We start from the raw sequence: 19,685 nt of genomic DNA on the forward strand, positions 1-19,685 counted from the left end.
GTTTAGTCATGCCGGCCACATGACCACGGAAACGTCTTCGGACAGCGCGGGTTCTTCGGCTTTGAAACGGGGATGAGCACCGCAACCCTAGAGTCGGACTCGACTGGCTTTCGAGCAAGGGAACCTTTACCTTAACTAAATCATGGGATTCAGTGCCTGTGAATGTAGTGAAGGCCACAAGTATGGATGGCATTACGAGAGGTCCATCTGTGGCTACGAGGCAGCATGAGGGCAAGGTCTTGGCCTCTCTGCCCAGTCTCTTGGCCCTCCGGGGCAACTGGTTGACTGGTGAACAAGATGGACCCTGCATCCGGTCCAGCAGGCTCTTCCTATGTTCTTATTACCATTCTATCTGTGCACAGAACCAGGGTCCCAAACATGGTGCCTGCCGACATTTACGGAGACTGACGACACCTTTTGGTATAGTCTGGTGCAGTGGTTAAGAGTGGCAGACTCTAATCCGGAGATCTGGGTTTGGTTCCCCACCCCTCCGCATGCAGCCAGCTGGGTGACCTTGGGCCAGTCACAGTTCTCTCCAAGCTCTCTCAGCCCCGCCTACCTCACAGGGTGTCTGTTGTGGGGAGAGGAAGGGAAGGAGATTGTAAGCTGCTCTGAGACTCTGAATGAAGGTCGGGGTATAAATACAATCTCTTCTTCTTCCTCGTCTTTCCTGGTGCCCACCAAACATATTATGAAAGTAGGTGGGACCAAGGGGAGGGGCTTCTGCCTGGGCGGGCTTCTGACTGACCACTGGAGCTCTGATTGGCTGTTGAGATTGAAATCATGTTGATTTGGCAGCAGGTGCCGGCACAGTGTTGGTTCTCTTCTCTCACACACTCCTCTTTCCTAGTGTATTTTTAAAGTTACTCCTCATGTCCAGGTCTTGGGCTTCCTCTGTGTGTGTGTGTGTGTGTGTGTGTGTGTGTGTGTGTGTGTGTGTAAGACACACACACAGAGAAAGAGAGAGAGAGACTGGGTCCACCTCCAATATAGCGGCCATTTTGTGGTTGTGTCCACCAAACTGTGTGAGAATTCCAAAGGTGGCCCACAGACTCAGAAAGGTCAGGGACCAGTGTTCCCCCTAAGCTGAGTTAGTGTGAGCTAGCTCACAGTTTTTTTAGCCCCCGGCTCACACATTTTTGTCTTCTTATCCCAGGAAGGAGGGCTCCAGAGCAAACTAATTGATGCAGTAGCCAAATCGCTGGCTCACAACGTTAATGCCAGTAGCTCACAAAGTAGAATTTTTGCTCACAAGACTCCATGGCTTAGAGGGAGCATTGTCAGGGACCCCTGAAAGATTGGAGGCAGCCTGATGGAAACCTCTTTGCATGTTCTGCCGTTCAAGATTAAGGGGGAATATCTGAATCTTAGTCCACTGAGTCCTTCCTAGGAGAAAAAACGGATTTTCAAGACTTCCAGTTAAGGCCTTCTATGTAGTTTCTCTTTAGTCCATCCCTGATGTTCAGTCCGTCCGAGCCTTAGCTCACCCCTGATGTCACAGGCAGGCTCGAGATCCGAAGCAGCCCACCGTTTTGTGTCGCTCAGGTCTTTCCCCCTCCTGGCCCTGTCTTAGGTACCAACCATGTCAAGGATCTTGGGGAAGATGAGGAAACTCGGCAGTTCAGACCTGGAGGAGTCGGAAACGACGGACGATCACACGGACGGCGAGGATTCCGTCAACGGCACCAGCTGCAACGGCACTAAGATGACCAAGCAGAGCATCTTTGCCAGGCGGGCACGCTTTGGGATCGGGGACTTTGATAAGGATGTGGCGCCCATGGACTCCTTCTACCAAATGGAGCACCTGGAATGCAACCCAATCCTCAAGTTCAGCCTCTCCTTGGAAAGAGGGCGGTGCCATAACCTCGGTCACAAGTGAGTGCGTCCCATGCGTGAGACTTTTTGAGCGGTGACAGTACTTTACTGATGATGCATTAAGGCAAGGGCAAAATATAACGTATTTGCTCTGACGTTTGTTATTATTTTTCATAATTTTATAATCACGGTCTCTAATAGCCAGGTTTGGTGGTTTGGGCCAATCAAAGAGGCCACACAACGGATCCACCCACAGAGAAGGGTAGGAGACTGCCCAGGTATGCAGAAAACTAAGGGGGGGGGGACTAAAAGGGATCTGGCGAGGACTGAATGAACTCCAGGATCATGAAATATCGAGAGCGGCTGAGAGTCATTTAAAGGCAAAGGGGATGGTGAGAAATGGGCTTGCGGGCTTCGTGTGGAGGAGGAGTGGGGAATAAACCTGGTTCTCCAGATTAGAGTCCGTCACTCTTAACCACGGTTCCACACTGGCCATGACCAGGTGGTTAGAGATGCTGATTTCACACATGTTGGATAACGCACCTTCAATGCAGGCTTCTCTGCATGGTCCCCCGCCCCCGGTTCCGACCCCATCCTGCTTCAGTTTAACCCTGATTTCCACATGCATTTTTGTCCCTTTAGTTTTGCTTTTGTTTGTTTGTTTGTTTGTTTTGGGCTTTTCTCGGTTCTTTTGAGACCCCTTTTACACCCAGTCTTTTCCTGGAAGCTGATTTGTCCACTGAGTCACCCATTTTCTCCAGCCTCCATATTTTCAATAACCCAGAACCCCTTTCCCCACATCAGGCCTCTGAACACGGATTCTCTCGATGGGCGTGCCAAGAAATCTGTAAAGCTCTATGACCGACGGAGACTCTTTGATGCGGTGGCGAATGGGGATCCGAGCGAGCTGGACGGCCTTCTGTCGTACCTTCTTAAAACAACAAAGCAACTCACAGATGATGAGTTCAAAGGTAGCAGGGATTGCATCTCCGCTCCCTCTTGGGATCTGGAAGGAGAGCGTCATTGTGGGAGGTGGGAAGGTACTCTTGTAGGGCGATGAGTCACATCTTGATGCGTGCCACAGTTTTAGTGAACTGGATTTGCTACGTTTTGGACAGATCGCAGGGCTCTTTTTGTAGAAAAAGCCCAGGAGGAACTCATTAGCATAACAGGCCACACCCAACAGCAAAATCCATTAGCATATTAGGCCACACCCTGACAGCACCACTCATTAGCATGTTAGGCCACACCCCCATGTTACCAGAAGTGTGGTCATCCAGCCACACCCACCTTTCCCTTCTTATTCTGTTTACCTTGTTTGTTGTCAAAACCCAGGGCTTTTTTTGTAGCAGGAACTCCTTTGCATGTTAGGCCACACTCCCCTAATGTAGCCAATCCTAATGAGTTTCTGCTATTGGGTGTGGCCTATTATGCTAATGAGTTCCTGCTGGGCGTGGCCAACTCGGGAGCCAGCCGGAACTCCGTTCCTGTGCGTTCCTGCCCAAAAATAGCCCTGGACAGATGTATGTACAGTCTTCTCTCCTGGACAGAAACTGGGGGAAGCACACTCTGTTCTGGTTTGCAGAAGAAGCGAGGCTTATGCAATGCTGTTTGGTTGGCCCTTGTATCAGTCAGTCACTTTGTCAGAGCAGGGCTGTGCTCACTGCCAACTCTTGTGTCAATGGCAATATCACCCCTTCCCCTTCTCAGAGTAGATTTAAAAAAAAAAAATGTTTGATCTAATAGTCAAGCAAAGCATGGGGAAAGCTGGTGAATAGGGATGAAAGAGAATTCAGACCAGAGTATGGTTGCCAGCTCTAGTTTGGGAAAGACCTGGAGATATTGGGGGTGGAACCTGAGGACAGCACAGTTTATGGAGGGGAGGGGCTTCAGTGTGGTATGATGCCATAGAGTCCACCTTCCAAAGCGACCGTTTTCTCCGGGTGAACTGATTTCTGTTGCCTTGTAACACCAGGAGATCTCCAGCCACCACCTGGATGCTGGCAACCGTAGACCAGAAGCTGCTCATGTGACTGAGGAGTGAAAACTGGGGGGAAACCGAATACACAGACGCACACTGCAGGAAACACCTGAGCACTCCTGTTTGTAAGGATATCTGTGCACAACTTCAATTTGACAAAGGTTTTACGGTCAGCTGGGGCCAGAAAGCTCCTGGTGCTGATGTGGCCCACAGTCTCTGGCCACCTCCTGCCCAGCAATGAACTGCAGGCCTTTTCCCAATTGTCCCTTTGATGCGCCCCAGCTTGTTGTGGCTGACGCCTTTCCTCACATATGGGAGGGGGCAGCTCAGGCGCATAAAAGGGAAATCTGACATGATTTTGGTGTTGGGAATGTACACATTCTGCCCCTGTCTGTTTCTTTTTGCTTGTGCACGTTATCCTCAGCCTAATTAATTTTGTTGTTTTTTGATGTTGGCATTCCAATACACTTGCTTCTTTTTACGCCGTTACTTTTGCCATTAATACACCGTGGGCACAAAAGCAACATTAGGAATTGTGTACATTTACTACAGGGGGGAAATTGACACATGGAGCTAGAAAACAGAGTGAACGTTTCAGAGGGTTGATTGGCACGAGGGAGGAGCAAAATTCTGAGCTGGAACTGCAGGGATGAGGAATTCGGCAGCATCCCTAAGAGGTTTCAATAACCCTTTGCCATCCCATGCACAGGAGAAAGTGTGTGGGAGGGAGAGCCATAGCTCAGTGGCAGAGCATTTGCTCAACATGCAGAAGGTCTCAGGTTCAATCCCCGCCATCTTCAGTTAAAGGATCTGGCAGGAGATGATGTGAAATACCTCAGCCGAAGACCTTGGAGAGCTGCTGCCAGTCTGAGTAGACAATGCTGACCTTGATAGGCCAAGTACAAGGCAGCTTCATGTGTGTTCACGTGTGTAATAAGCAGGGGTCATTTCCTGCGGGAGCGCACAGGAGCGGAGCTCCAGCAGTAAGGAACCCAGGGGACGGGCACATGCAACAAGCCCAGCCCCCTGCTCCCAGCAGCCCTCAGTCAGGCCACAAGGTGCAAGAAGCAGCCAGGTATGTTGCAGAGCCCCCCCCGCCAACCTTCAGGTACAAGCTCTCCCTCCTCTGTGAGAGCAGATCTGTGTGTTCCCCCCCCCATAGCTAGCAATCTAAAACAGTCCAGTGGCACCTTTCAGACCAAGGTTTATTCAGGTACAAGCTCTCCCTCCTCTGCGAGAGCAGATCTACATGTTCCCCCCACGCCAAAGCTAGCAATCCAAAACAGTCCAGTGGAGCCTGAGCAGTGGGTGTTGCCTTCTGACACACTTCCGGTGATGTCAGGGGGTGTGGAATATGCAAATAATTTATGCTAATGAGTTATGCTAATGAGCTCCTGCACCTCTTTTTCTACAAAATGACCCCTGGCAATAAGGAAGGGATGATCCAAGACTGTGCTGGGGGCCGAACTGCAAATCCTCCACACACCAGGCAGGATGGCCAACGTCAGCTTGAGGAATTCATGGAGATTCAGGGGCGGAGCCTAGGGAGGAGGGAATTTGGGGAGGGAGTTCACCCAAAGTCTGTGGTAGACCATAGAGCTTGCTGTCTGAAGATACCGTTTTCTCCAGGGAAACTTATCTCCATAGTCTGCAGATCAGCTCTTACTTTGGGTCCCATCTCCGGGCCCCACCTAGAGGTTATACACCAACACAAAGAGACACTGTGATGAAATGGACAATAACATTTAATAATTCCTATCAAATCATTTAAGAATGACCTTTAAATCCTAAACAGCATGATCAAAAGTAGAGACATCACCCTGCCAACCAAAGTCCACATGGTCAAAGCAATGGTATTCCCAGTAGTCATGTATGGCTGCGAGCGTTGGACTATAAGGAAGGCCGAGCGCCGAAGAATAGATTCTTTTGAACTATGGTGCTGGAGAAGACTCTTGAGAGTCCCTTGGACTGCAAGAAGATCAAATCAGTCAATCCTAAAATAAATCAACCCTGACTGTTCCCTGGAAGGCCAGAGACTGAAGCTGAAGCTCAAATACTTTGGCCACCAAATGAGAAGGGAGCACTCACTGGAGAAGACCCTGATGCTGGGAAAGATTGAAGGTCAAAGAAGACGGGGATGGCAAAGGATGAGATGGTTAGACAGTGTCATAGAAGCAACGAACATGAAATTGAGCCAACTTTAGAGGACAGCGGAAGACAGGAGGGCCTGGCGTGTTCTGGTCCATGGGGTCGCAAAGAGTCGGACTCGACTGTGCTACTGAACAACAACAACATTTTAGATCCCCCTACCTAGTTAGTATAGATAATCATAACCTCAGAGCAGCCTTCACATCCTTACATTCTGAATCAATGCCAACGGCCGTATTCACTGACCACTATAGTAGAACACCTAAGGAACAGCGCTTTTGTATTTGTGGCTCTTCTGTTATTGAGGATCTTCCCCATTATATCCTTGAATGCTCAATGTATACCTAACCTAGGTTAAAATTTCTCTCCGGTAGAGCCAGTAAACAGCCAGGCATCTGCCCTTCTTCCATGCTCCACCTCCCTCTGGAAAAGCATTCCTATCTAACACTTTAAAATAACAAAAACTTCCTCACCAGTCTGAGCAAGCTCTGCACACAGGGCAACACACCCATGATGATGGCAACTACACTCCAGTCCAGATCCCACCGCTGCCACCATGTATAGATTCTCTCCTCCCCAGGACAATCCAGGAATGGAAGGGAAAGAATTCTACACTGGAACCATACATTACACAAGAACCCAGGAGAGATAGCCTCTCTGGATTTACAGACACAGCCACCAGGATTTCTAGATTAATCCCTCACCAGCCTGAGATTAGAGATCCCAGAATCTCAGTTGGCATGTGGATTTTACACACTACAACTCTGTCCAGAGCTGTACAGTTAATCTTAGCAAGGTAGCATAATTGGTGAGCGGTTCAGACAACAGGATTTAGCTTGGAGGTCAAGAAGTCCCAGTACAAAGTCCAATTAGGTCCCATCTTTGTACAAGCATGCAGCCATGTGCTCACAAAGCAGTCCTTTGTTCTCTCCCAGGCCGCATGGCAACACAGCATCTCAGATAGACAGCATACAGAGCAACAGAGAACATAGCAGGAACAGAAGAGAGAGAGCGAGAGAGATCCTCTCATTGGGTTTAAACAATTATACTGCAATTCAGTCTTCAAATTAGCTCTGGCCAGGAGCCAATTGAAGGAGAATTGGGTGTGCCCAATGCTAGGGTTGTCATGGCTACAATTTCTGAATGGTCAGTTGTCCTGAAGGCCACACCTGCAGGCATGTAACCTCCACCCCAACCCATCCTTGGGCCTACGTGACTATTGTCTTGTCAGCTAGGCCATCTGGTCTTCGTGGAAGGTATGTTTATTGCAGGGCTATTAAGCCCATTTGGCTTCAAGAGGAAATCAAAACAGCAGGGGATCGCAAGATACATTCCAAGGGGGGAAGGCAGGGGTCTATAGGAATCAATTTTTCTATACACAGACTTAAGCTTTCATTCAGACTCTGAGAAGATTGTATTTTTGTTAGCTGATTCCAATGCCAATATATCCTATAGAATGGCTCTATTTGCCTTGGTGGCAAAGAAAATACGGGCCAACGCTGTTCTTATGGGAACTAGTTAATATTGATCTTAGTGGGTACGTTTTGATTCAATTAATTGTTTATAACTTCAGATGTATGGTTTTATAATACCTTAGATTTTACTCAATTTTATACCATTATTCATGTTTACAGTATTCCTCTCTGCTGTTATCTTTGGTTTGTAATAGCCTATGGCTAAATACAATACATTTTAATTCTAATAATTCCTATAAACATCAACCTGTATATCAATAAAAACTTCCGCAATATAGCTCAGGAAATTCTAACATATTCAAGGAAATCCTCAATGAGCAACCGGTTATAGACTCATTCCAACAATCTTCCTCAGGAGTAGTCCTGTTATGTTAGGAGACGTCAGCAGATGTTGGACTTTTCCTGAATATGTTAGAATTTCCTGAGCTATATTGCGGAAGTTTTTTTAATTGGTATACATGTTGGTGTTCATAGGAATTATTAAATGTTATTGTCAGTTTCATCTCAAGTGTTTCTTTGTGTTGATGTGTTCCCCGTCTCCGGTTTTCCCACCCAGAGATTGGCAACCCTGCAGCCCAGGCGTCTTCGTGCCACCCTTCTTATTGCTGCGTTCCCACTTTGTGTTTACAGAGCCAGAAACTGGGAAGACATGTCTGTTGAAAGCCATGCTGAATCTGCACGGAGGTCAGAACGACACCATTCTTTTGTTACTGGGGATTGCGGAGAAGACTGAAAACCTGAAGGAGTTTGTGAATTCTGAGTACAAAGACAGCTACTACAAAGGTGAGGGAGGGTTGGTTGGAAGAGATGCTGAGCCTCACTCGGGTTGGGAGGCGCTCGGGTTGCCAGGTCTGGGTTGGAAAATACCTGGAGACTTTGGGGGTGGATCCGGGAGAGGGCGGGGGTTAGGGAGGGGAGGGGCCTCAGCCGGGTACAATGCCATAGAGTCCACCCTCCAAAGCAGCCATTTTCTCCAGGGGAGCTGATCTCTGTTGGCTGGAGATCAGTTGTAAAAGCGGGAGATCCCCAGGCCACACCTGGAGGCTGGCAACCCTAGGAGGCTCCCTAGCTCTGTAGCAGAGGGCATGCGCTGAATGCGGAAGGTCCCCAGTCCAGTTCCTGCCATTTCCATCAAAAAGGATCTCAGGGAGCAGAGACTGATATTTCTGGGGGCTTCTGTTCCTGAGGGCTGCCAGAAGGGGAAACCGAGAAAGTCTAAGGATCTGATAGGGTAGGAGGCGTTGGACTATGCAAGGTCCATTGCACAGCCTTATGAACAAGATCAGAAGACCACCCTACAGGGCGACAGCTGAAGGACTGGAAGTTAGCATAGCTAGATTAGGGATTGCCCACAATTTCAAATTGTGTCCTTGCTGTCTCCTGATCGGCTCTTGTGGAGACTTCCTGCTCCTGCAGAGCTTTCTTGTTAAGAACATGAGAGACGCCAATGTTGGATCAGGCCAAAGGCCCATCCAGTCCAACACTCTGTCACACAGTGGCCAAAAATACCAGGTGCCATCAGGAGGTCCATCAGTGGGGTCCACCAGTGGAGCCAGGACATTAGAAGCCCTCCCACTGTTGACCCCCCCAAGCACCAAGAAGACAGAGCATCACCTGCCCCAGAGTCCCTATCTATAAAAAGGTAAAGGTTCCCTTGTCGAAAGTCAGTCGAGTCCGACTCAAGTGATATGGTGCTCATCTCCGTTTCCAAGCCGAAGAGCCAGCGCTGTCCAGAGACATTTCCGTGGTCATGTGGCCGGCATGACTAAATGCCGAAGTGCACGGAACGCTGTTACCTTCCCACTGAAGTGGTACCTATTTATCTACTTGCAATTTCTTGCTTTCGAACTGCTAGGTTGGCAGGAGCTGGAACGAGAGACGGGAGCTCACTCCGTCATGCGGCACACTCGGGTCTCGAACTGCTGAACTACCGACCTTCCACAGCCTGCAGTTCAGCGTCTTAACCACTTGAGCCACCGCAGCTCCTACTGTCCCTATCTATACCTTGTGGCTAATAGCCACTGACGGACCTCTGCTTGTTGTTGTTCCTCTCACAGCAGTTAGGCTAGACAGTTAAGTCTCTCTCTCTCTCTCTCTTCTATGCTCTATCAAAGTTTGTTCTTCTTTAATAAACCTACTTGTTTTTCTCTAAGCAGTCAGTGCTCCACTTCCTTGTATGTTTAAACTCTGCCAACAGAAAGGCCGCTTCATGCATTCATATGACAAGGCAGGAGGTCATTTAATCTGAGACATGGGCACAGTCTACCAGCTGTTCTCCCACACAAACCTCACTGAAATGAATAGGAGAGGCACAAAAGCACACAGTTAGCCGCCAGATAATCTGAGGAAGTGATAATCAAGCTCACAAAAGTGTGTGCTGGAATCAACATGGTTAGTCTTTAAGGTCCTACTGAACTCCCGTTGTATTTCCCCCTTTCTGGATGAGCTGTGCTCAAGAAGAAAGCCAGGGTAGTGTAATGGTTAGATTGTCAGACTAGGATCTGGAAGGCCTGGGTTCAAAATCCCCTCTCATAGCTCTCTGGGTAGCCTTACAGCCAGATCAGCTTCACTTTGTGTCGTAACCAGGGGTCGTTTCATAGAAAAAGGGCTAGGGGAACTCATTAGCATAACTCATTAGCATATGCCACACCCCCTGACATCACCGGAAGTGTGTCATAAGGCCACACACCCCACCCCCAACGGTCCCGGCCACCACCGCCGGCCTTGCAGCTCCACTGCCGAGCCCCAGGAGGGGCCCGGCGGTGGACCTGCAGAGCCGGCGGGAGTGCGAGGAAGCCCCGCGAAGGCCCTCCCTGGCCCCAGGCAGGCAGGGGTGGGGAGAGGCAAGGAGGAAGCAACTTACCCTCCCTCTTCTCCTGCCTCCTCCTGGCTGAATGAGGGCCGGAAGCGGGGCGGCCGGAAGCAGGGGGTGGGGCTTCGTCATGTCCCCCCCCCGTACCTCACCCGGGGGAACTGCGATCCCCCGCGATCCCCCCCGAAATGACCTCTGGTCGTAACTCAAGATCAGGCAGCTCTTTACCAATGATTTCAGTTCATTAGAAGACAACACAACAACACACATAGAACAACCCCAACTTATATACAGTTTGGGAACTGGCTAAACCACACCCCTAGAACAGTAAGGTCCAATCATAAGTGAGCGCTTAGGACCAATAGGGTTTGTTCCCGCCGAAAGTCATAGTCTTTCCTGATTGGTCCATTGCACAATGGCAGCCAATTAGGCTGTTGATTTTAGAATATTGAGAGTCTGTGGAGCTTGTGACTAAAGTTCAGGCTCATTCTCCAACTCAGGGTCTCCACATAATGTAATACATAACACTTTGCCCCATATGCGATGATAAAATGGAGAAGGAACAGCAGTGCATGCCGTCCTGAAAGAAGGGCAGGATAAAAATGTAATGGATGCACTGCCTGACACACTGCACAGTCCCCGCAGATATTCTGTAATGGATGAATACCTATCTCAAAACAGAATTTTAAAACTGCCACAAACAAAACCACAGATACTGCTACGATATAGATGGAAGACTCTGTCTGGGGCATTGATGCTCTGTATTCGTGGTGCTTGGAGGGCAACAGTGGGAGGGCTTCTGGAGTTCTGGCCCTGCTGCTGGACCTCTGATGGCACCTGGGTTTTGGCCACTGTGTGACACTGAGTGTTGGACTTGGTGGGCCATTGGCCTGATCCAACATGGCTTCGCTAATATTCTTATGTCTGGGGCAGCGATGCTCTGTATTCTGGGTGCCTGGGGGGCCACAGTGGGAGGGCTTCTGGAGCTCTTGCTCCACTGGTGGACCTCCTGATGGCACCTGGGTTTTGGCCACTGTGTGGCACTGAGTGTTGGACTGGGTGGGCCATTGGCCTGATCCAACATGGCTTCTCTAATATTCTTATGTCTGGGGCAGTGATGCTCTGTATTCTGGGTGCTTGGGGGGCCACAGTGGGAGGGCTTTTGGAGTTCTTGCTCCACTGGTGGACCACCTGATGGCACCTGGGTTTCGGCCATTGTGTGACACAGAGTGTTGGTCTGGATGAGCCATTGGCCTGATCCAGCATAGCTTCTGTTATGTTCTTATGTCTGGGGCAGCGATGCTCCGTATTCTTGGTGCTTGGAGGGCAACAGTGGGAGGGCTTCTGGAGTTCTGGCCCTGCTGCTGGACCTCCTGATGGCACCTGGGTTTTGGCCACTGTGTGACACTGAGTGTTGGACTTGGTGGGCCACTGGCCTGATCCAACAACATAGCTTCTCTTATGTTCCTAATATTTAGTCTAATATTTAACTAGTTGAACAAATTTAGGGTCCAGTGGTACCTTTAAGACCAACAAAGGTTTGTTCAAGGTATGAGCTTTCGTGTGCAAGGCACACTTTTTCAGATACATTGGAATGGTAGGTAAGGTTCAAACTTATACAGGGGCTTAGCAGCAAATTAACATGTAACGTGATGATGCTTAAGCTATGCAAAGTCAGAACTAAATAGCAAACTAAGGTCATGAGGTTGTAAGGTCAACAGCTGTAAAGCAATAAATATGTCAGAATAGCAGATAAATGTCTAAAGGTGTCTTTTCTAATTGTGGGAAGAAAAACTGCTTCAGACCAACATGGCTGACTGGCTGGATCTATTTAATTAGAAGAAGCGAATAAAACCTGCTGACCCTCTTGAAATGGTTACAGACAGAATGGTTATAAACTGATGGGGGAAACAGATATTTTAAAATGGATTATTTTCAAATACAAGTCCTGCAGAGAGGCAAGTGCCATCTTGGAAGAAGCATTCCCTGGCATACAGGAAGGAATGCCTCTTCTAAAATGGTGTCTGCCACAACACTCATGTGTGTGTGTGTGTGTGTGTGTGTAAAGTGCAGTCAAGTCACAGATGACTTATGGCGACCCCCACAAGGGGCTTGCGAGGCAAGTGAGGAGCAGAGGTGGTTTACCATGAACTTCCTCTGCAGATTCTTCCTTGGCGGTCTCCCTTCCAAGTACTGACCCTGCTGAGCTTCTGAGATCTGAAGTAGGCTTACCAAGTGGCGGCGGGGGATCCGCATGTCTTCACAGGATCCCTGCCGCGGGGACGGCAATATGCGTTGCACCGCTGTCGCCAGGTTGTGACGCAACGCGTCGCTCTGGCAACAGGACTCAAAACAGCCCCGTTGCCAGAGCGACGCGTTGCGTCACAACCTGGCGACAGCGGTGCAACGCATATTGCCGTCCCCGCGGCAGGGATCCTGTGAAGACATGCGGATCCCCCGCCGCCACTTGGTAAGCCTAATCTGAAGAGATCAGGCCACCTTAAGAACATAAGAACATAAGAGACGCCAATGTTGGATCAGGCCAAAGGCCCATCCAGTCCAACACTCTGTGTCACACAGTGGCCAGAAATACCAGTGCCATCAGGAGGTCCAGCAGTGGGGCCAGGACATTAGAAGCCCTCCCACTGTTGACCCCCCCCAAGCACCAAGAAGACAGAGCATCACTTGCCCCAGAGCCCCTAGCTATACCTTGTGGCTAATAGCCACTGATGGACCTCTGCTCCATATGCTTATCTAATTCCCTTTTGAAGCCATCCATGCTTGTAGCACCCACCACTTCCTGTGGCAGTGAATTCCAAGTGTTAATCACTCTTTGGGTGAAGAAGGACGTCCTGCCCTAAGCGCTTTAACCTTTCCTCATAGGGAAAGTGTTCCAACCCTTTTATCATTCGAGTTGCCCTTTTCTGCACTTTTTCCAAAGCTATAATATCCTTTTTAAGGTGTGGTGCCCAGAACTGCACACAGTATTCCAAATGAGGTCTCACCATTGATTTATATAGGGGCATTATTATATTGGCTGATCTGTTTTCAATACCCTTCCTAATAATCCCCAGCATAGCATTGGCCTTCTTTATTGCAGTCACACACTGTCTCGACATTTTCAGTGAGTTATCCACTACAACTCCAAGATCTCTCTCTTGCTCAGTCTCTGCCAGTTCAGACCCCATCAATGTGTATTTATATTTAGGATTTTTGGCTCCAATGTGCATCACCTTGCACTTGGCCACATTGAACCCCATTTGCCATGTTGACGCCCACTCGCCCATCCTTGACAGATCCCCTTGGAGTGCCTCACAATCCTCACTGGTTTTCACCACCCTGAACAACTTTGTATCATCCGCAAATTTAGCCACTTCACTGCTTACTCCCATCTCCAGAGAGCCCACCTTCCCTCCCTGCAAGACTCATCCACATCTAAAAACAAAAATTGTACTTTCTTTCTTCCAAATTCCTGCCAATGTAGATTTATGCAGTCTTAATCTATTAATTTATTTTTATAACAGGGTAATGCTTATTTTTACTGGTTGGTGTGCGTGTGGTGGGGAGTGCTCTTTCGTCCTTTCGCCGTGGAATAAACGTCATTTCAATAGGTACCTCTCTGTGGTCCTTTCCGCACTTGGATCTCATCCCTGGTTTTATCAGAGTTCAGCTTGCAACACAATACCTTGCATTTATCCCTGGTTATAACAGCATCCGGTTATCCCGGGACAAGTGTGGGGTGAAACCGGGATGACCTCAGTGTAATGTGGAAACAAAAAATACCCCGAGATGATTACAGGGATGAACTCGCGTGTAGTGTAGAGTGTAAGCCCGGGGACAGGGTTGAACCAGAATTTAACTTCTAGTGCGGAAAGGACCAGTGTGATGCTTCCTGTGTGTCCTCTAACGAGTGACTTCTTTAGGTCAGACTGCCCTCCACATCGCCATTGAGAGACGAAACATCTACTTGGTGAAACTGCTGGTCAAGAACGGGGCCGACGTCCATGCAAGAGCCCACGGGGAGTTCTTCCAGAAGATCAAAGGGAGGCCGGGATTTTATTTTGGTAGGGCTCCCGGCGGAAGCAGGGATGAGCAAAGCTGCCCTTCTTTGTTCCTTTTCGATTCGCTGCATTGTCATTGTTGGCATGTTGATTTTGCCCATTTTTATTGCCACTGCTGCCGTACATACGGTTGCCAGGTGGGGCCTGGGGATCTCCTGGAATCAGAACTGACCTCCGAATGACAGAGATCAGCTCCCCTGGAGGAAACTACTGATGAAAAGGTGGACATTCTCTCAAAAAGTTTTTAAAACAAGTAATGATACTCACAGGAATATATAGTGAATATGTAAATACATAAAACACTTCAAAAGAATGTAATGCACATCATAAAGTCACACAAACCACAGAATGATGGTTCTTAAAGTAATACAATCCAAAATAGTTTCGAAGGCAGTCCTTCATCAAAGAGTATAATGAGTCAAGGTGGATTCTTGTGTGTCTGCATGATTTAAAAAATTTCTTTGCAAGGAGTTGTAGTTTCTTTGGCTTTTTGTATTTTCAACCACAGGTACCTACCTTGACTCACTATACCCTTTGATGAAGGATTGTCTTCAAAATGGTCTTAATATTACATACAATACCATCGGGGTATACTAAGCAGTATTTTCTCTATGGACTGTTATTGCCCCTAGGAGGGCTTGTGGACTGTTTTGGATTGTATTGAATCATCATACTGTGGTTTGTGTGACTGTATAATGTGCATTACATTCTTTTGAAATGCTGTGTGCATTTACATATTCCATATTTTCCTATGAATACCATTACTTGTCTTAAAAACTTTTTGGGAGAATTTCCACCTTTTCATTCCCGGTTAGTTTTGTCCCCTGGAGAAAACAGCTGCTTTGGAGAGCGGGCTCTCTGGCATTATACTCCACAGAGGTCCCTCCCCTCCCCAAACCCCTCTCTCCTCAGGCTCCACCCCACAAATCTCCAGGAATTTCTCAACCTGGAGTTGGCAACTGTACCCATACAGCTTTTTTTTTTTAATGCCATTTATGTCCAAGAGATGCACAGATGACATTTAAAAATGGCAAAAAAAGGAATGGGAAACATTCACACGAGGAAACAGGAAACAGTGAAAAAATAAAATCTTGCAAATCCAGTTTGCACAAGTGAGAAGCGAGATGAGATGGTGCTTTTTGTGTCAAAAAGGATGGGATTGCCTTAGACGGGTTGGTGGGTGTGAGTAGTGGGGACCCCCAAGTGGGAACCTGGAGCGCGTCCCTGTGTAACGGCCCATCTTGTACGCCATTAGGCGAGCTTCCTCTCTCCTTGGCAGCCTGCACCAACCAACTCAACATAGTCAGATACCTTCTGGAGAATCCCTACCATCCGGCCAATATCGCCACACAGGATTCCATGGGTAATACCGTCCTGCATGCCCTGGTGGAGGTTGCCGACGATACGGAAGACAACACCAAGTTTGTCACTAAGATGTACAATGACATCCTCATCCTGGGAGCCAAGATGAACCCAACCCTCAAGTTGGAAGAGATCACCAACCGACGGGGACTGGCCCCGTTGACCCTTGCGGCAAAGACGGGGAAGATCCGGGTAAGCTTCTTTAGGTCCCCACTTGGGGAGAAAGGAGGGGGTATCTATGAAGCCAATAAATAAATAAATGAGCAAGGATTCTCACAAAATCTGTAGCCTCGTAGATGTGGATGGAAGCTGAGCCCCACATTTGGGAATTATGGAAGCAAGACATTGAAGAGGATGGAATAGTGGCTTTTAAAAAAAATGTGTCAGTTTCTACCAGCACCATTGCGGCCAGGCATTGGGGCGGATGCCCGGGGTTCTCCCCAGCAGCTCAACAGGAGGCCCCAAATGCTGGCTGTGGCACACTGGGTCTCTTTGACTTCGAAAAGGGCCATAAAACTCTTTCTGTCCACTTTCTCCACTTTGTGCATAGTTTTATAAACCTCTATCAGGTCCCCCTTCAGTCCTATTTTTTTTTCTACACAGAAAAGTCCCAGACTCTCTATCTATCTAGTACCGCTCATACGGCTATCACCTTAAGCAGAAATCAGAACCAAAGAAAATATTTTAAAAGACCTTACTCGGTATTATTTCTCTTATATTTGATTATCGCGCCTATGGATTTTGCCACTGAGAGGGTGACGTGATCATTGGTATCCGATGGCGGCCATGACACCTGGGCTCGCACATTTAGCATGTCCATATGTTTAAGTAAAGGGGTGACTAAATTAGCCCTCAACTCGTTGAATATAGGGCACTCTATGGTTATATGTTCAATGGTTTTGATTGGATGATAGGAGCATCTGCATGTTCTGTTAGAGTATGATACTTTCCCAGACTCATGGGAAAGGTGCTTCAGCCTCTTAGTTGTCTTGATTTGAGTCCAGTAGCTCCTTAGAGACCAACAAGACTTTTCAGGGTGTGAGCTTTTGAGATCAAAGTTCCCTTCATCTGACATGAGTACAGTAGATTTCTACTCTACTCGTGTTTATCGAAAGGAGCTGTGACTCTTGAATGTTTATACCCTGAAACTCTTGTTGGGTCTTGAGTGCACTACTGGACTCGATCAAAATGGCTGCCTTCTGAATCTATCTTCATGGAAGGCACTTAGTCATCCTCTTTACTTTCTGCCAGTTCGGTGTAGTGTAGAGAGAGCCAGTAGAGAGAGCCAGTTTGGTGTAGAGAGAGCCAGTTTGGTGTAGTGGTTAAGTGCACGGACTCTAATCTGGGAGAACCGGGTTTGATTCCCCACTCTTCCACTTGCACCTTCTGGATGACCTTGGGTAAGCCGTAGTCCTGACAGAGCTGTTCTTGAAAAAGGGCAGTTTCTGTCAAGAGCTCTCTCAGCCCCACCCACCTACCTCACAGGGTGTCTGTTGTGGGGAGGGGAAGGGAGAGGAGTTTGTAAGCCGCTCTGAGACTCCCTTGGGTAGTGAAGGGCGTGGTATCAATCCAATCTCCTCCTCCTCCTCCACTTGTTCCAGTTCTGCAATATCCTTTTTGGGATACACCAACTAGAACTGCACGCAGTATTCGAAATGAGGCCACGCCATAGATATAAACAAGGGCACTTCAAAGTTGGCCATTTTGTTTTGTTTTCACTTCCTTTCCTAATAATCTTCAAGGTGGAGTTTGCCTTTCCCACCACCACGCCACACCAAGTTGACAGTTTCATCAGGCTGTCTACTACAGCCGCAAGATCTCCTGCCTTCTCAGTCTCTGCCATTTAAGATATATTTCAGATTAGGGGGGGGGGGGGTTCGTTCCAATGTGTATCATCTTGCACTTATCAACACTAGACTTAATTTACAACATTGTTGCCCACTCACCCAATTTAGAGAGATCCCTCTGGAGCTCTTCACAGTCTGCCTTGGTTTCACCATCTGGAATAATTTGGTATCACCTGCAACCTTAGCCACTGTATCACTCAACCCCCATTCCATTCCAGATAATTTATGAATGAATTACAGTTGCAGTACCGTGCTTTCACAAACACTAAATAATGCACTTTCAATCCACTTTCAATGCACTTTGCAACTGGATTTTACTGTGTGAAATGGCAAAATCCACTTGCAAATGATGGCTGAAGTGGATTGAAACTACATTATTTAGCATGTGTGAAAGCGCCTTGTTCTGGTTACAGCAGATTACTTCCTGTAAGAAGGGACCCACCGAAAGCACTCACTTATAGTTCACTAGGGATGCTACCGAATTTTATAACCCTGCTGTATCAGCTTTCAGATTCACTTTACCTTTTGTAAATCAAACTGCTAATAATGCCATTTTCTGTGTCCTCACTGTGAGTTTTCCCTGTTAAATTCATACAATTTTCATGTTAGTTTTTAGGCAGCAACTTTGGCAGGTTCTGCAGCTGGCATTCACTCCACATTTTCTCAACACTGAGGGAAAGGTGCAGCTCAAAACCACATTCAAATAACCCGGGGGGGGGGGACGCTGTATTGACTGCAAAGTCACCCCTGAATGGCCATAGATCTATGCAGAAGGTACCATAAAACCCGATGGTCGAAGAAAACGAAAGCGGCATGCAGTGTGGAGGGTACCATAAAACCCAGTGATCAAAGAAAGTGAAAGCAGCATGCAATGCAGAGGGGGATTTTTGTTCCAATGTGGGTTTGCTAAAACAACGGTGGGAAAAGCCAATGCAGAATCGCCCTTAGTGTAAAAAATTACAAGAGAGAAAGGAATTGGGAACAGCAGCAATGAAAACGGCTAGAAAGGTTCCCAACTGCAACCTAAGAAAGAAGAAAAGACACAAAAGGGCCAGTTGGGGTGTCCATCCTTGTGTTCAGCTTTTGCTTTGATTTGCTGGGGATTCAGCTTCACTAACCCGCCACCTTATCCCACTTATTATCCTTTACCTGTGATTAGATCTTTGCCTACATTCTCAGACGAGAGATCAAAGAGCCCGAGTGTCGGCATCTGTCCCGGAAGTTCACCGAATGGGCGTATGGGCCAGTCCATTCCTCTCTCTATGACCTTTCCGGCATTGATACCTGCGAGAGAAATTCGGTGCTGGAGATCATTGCTTACAGCAGCGAGACACCGGTGGGTATGAGGACTTTCCTGGCTTTTGCAGCAGGGTTACCAGCTCCAGGTTGGGAAATTCCTGGAGATTAGCATGTGGAGCCTGAGAAGGGTGGGGTGGGGTTCGGGAAGGGAGGGACCTCAGCAGGGTATAGATGCCATAGGGTCCAACCAACAAAGCAGCAACTTTCTCCAGGGGAACTGAGTTCTGTAGCCTGGAGATGTGTTGTAATTTTGGGAGATTTCCATACCCCACCTGGAGGTTGGCAACTACAGCTTGCAGTGAATTCTGACGCTTGGCTGCCAGTTAATCCGGGGTCCCCCATCTGAGCTGTGGATCGAAGGGTACCTGGCTCACAGCTCGTGCTCATAACCAGTGGGCTGCTTTTGCTCTAGAGCAGTGGTGTTGGATTCATTTGTTACAAGGGCCGGATCTGATATAAATGGGACTTTGTGGGGCCAGGCCATGTGTGTCATAAAATGTAATGCCAGGTAGCAGAGATATAAACGCTATAAAAGATACAAACACAAAGATATTATTATTTTTACTTAAAATACAAATATGCTTCAAACTCTTGCGATATCCTGTTTATTGAACAGTCTTTGATAACTGACACCTCCCAGACTCCCCCCCACCCCTCAAAAGATGTCCGTCTAAAATGGAAAGGTTGGGGAATAATGGGGTTTGGCAATGCAATTTTTAAAATAAAACATCAAGAAAAAGCACAAGGAAACTAAAAATATAATACAAATATTATATAATATAAAATATAAATTTGAATAAAATAAAAATATAAAATGCTCTGAGCCTAGGAAGATAAAATGTCTGGGCAATGCAAGCTTCTCCCCTCTTCCCCCCCCCCCCGGCC

At 47.8% G+C, this 19,685-nt stretch overlaps 1 protein-coding gene across 1 annotated transcript in view; it reads left to right on the top strand.

Moving 5' to 3' along the window:
* Positions 1-1,582: 1,582 nt before the first annotated feature.
* The window catches only part of TRPV1 (transient receptor potential cation channel, subfamily V, member 1), a 43,004-nt gene continuing 24,901 nt past the window's right edge, over positions 1,583-19,685 (top strand). Inside the window, exons 1-6 of the mRNA XM_015406879.1 lie at positions 1,583-1,875; positions 2,620-2,786; positions 8,050-8,202; positions 14,155-14,295; positions 15,548-15,846; positions 18,661-18,837. Coding sequence (XP_015262365.1) covers positions 1,583-1,875; positions 2,620-2,786; positions 8,050-8,202; positions 14,155-14,295; positions 15,548-15,846; positions 18,661-18,837 — 1,230 coding nt within the window. The remainder of the gene's footprint in view (positions 1,876-2,619; positions 2,787-8,049; positions 8,203-14,154; positions 14,296-15,547; positions 15,847-18,660; positions 18,838-19,685) is intronic.

The sequence above is a fragment of the Gekko japonicus genome, unplaced genomic scaffold (genome assembly GCF_001447785.1).
Source record: "Gekko japonicus isolate JY-2015 unplaced genomic scaffold, Gekko_japonicus_V1.1 scaffold1175, whole genome shotgun sequence".
In the NCBI taxonomy this organism is placed as follows: domain Eukaryota; kingdom Metazoa; phylum Chordata; class Lepidosauria; order Squamata; family Gekkonidae; genus Gekko; species Gekko japonicus.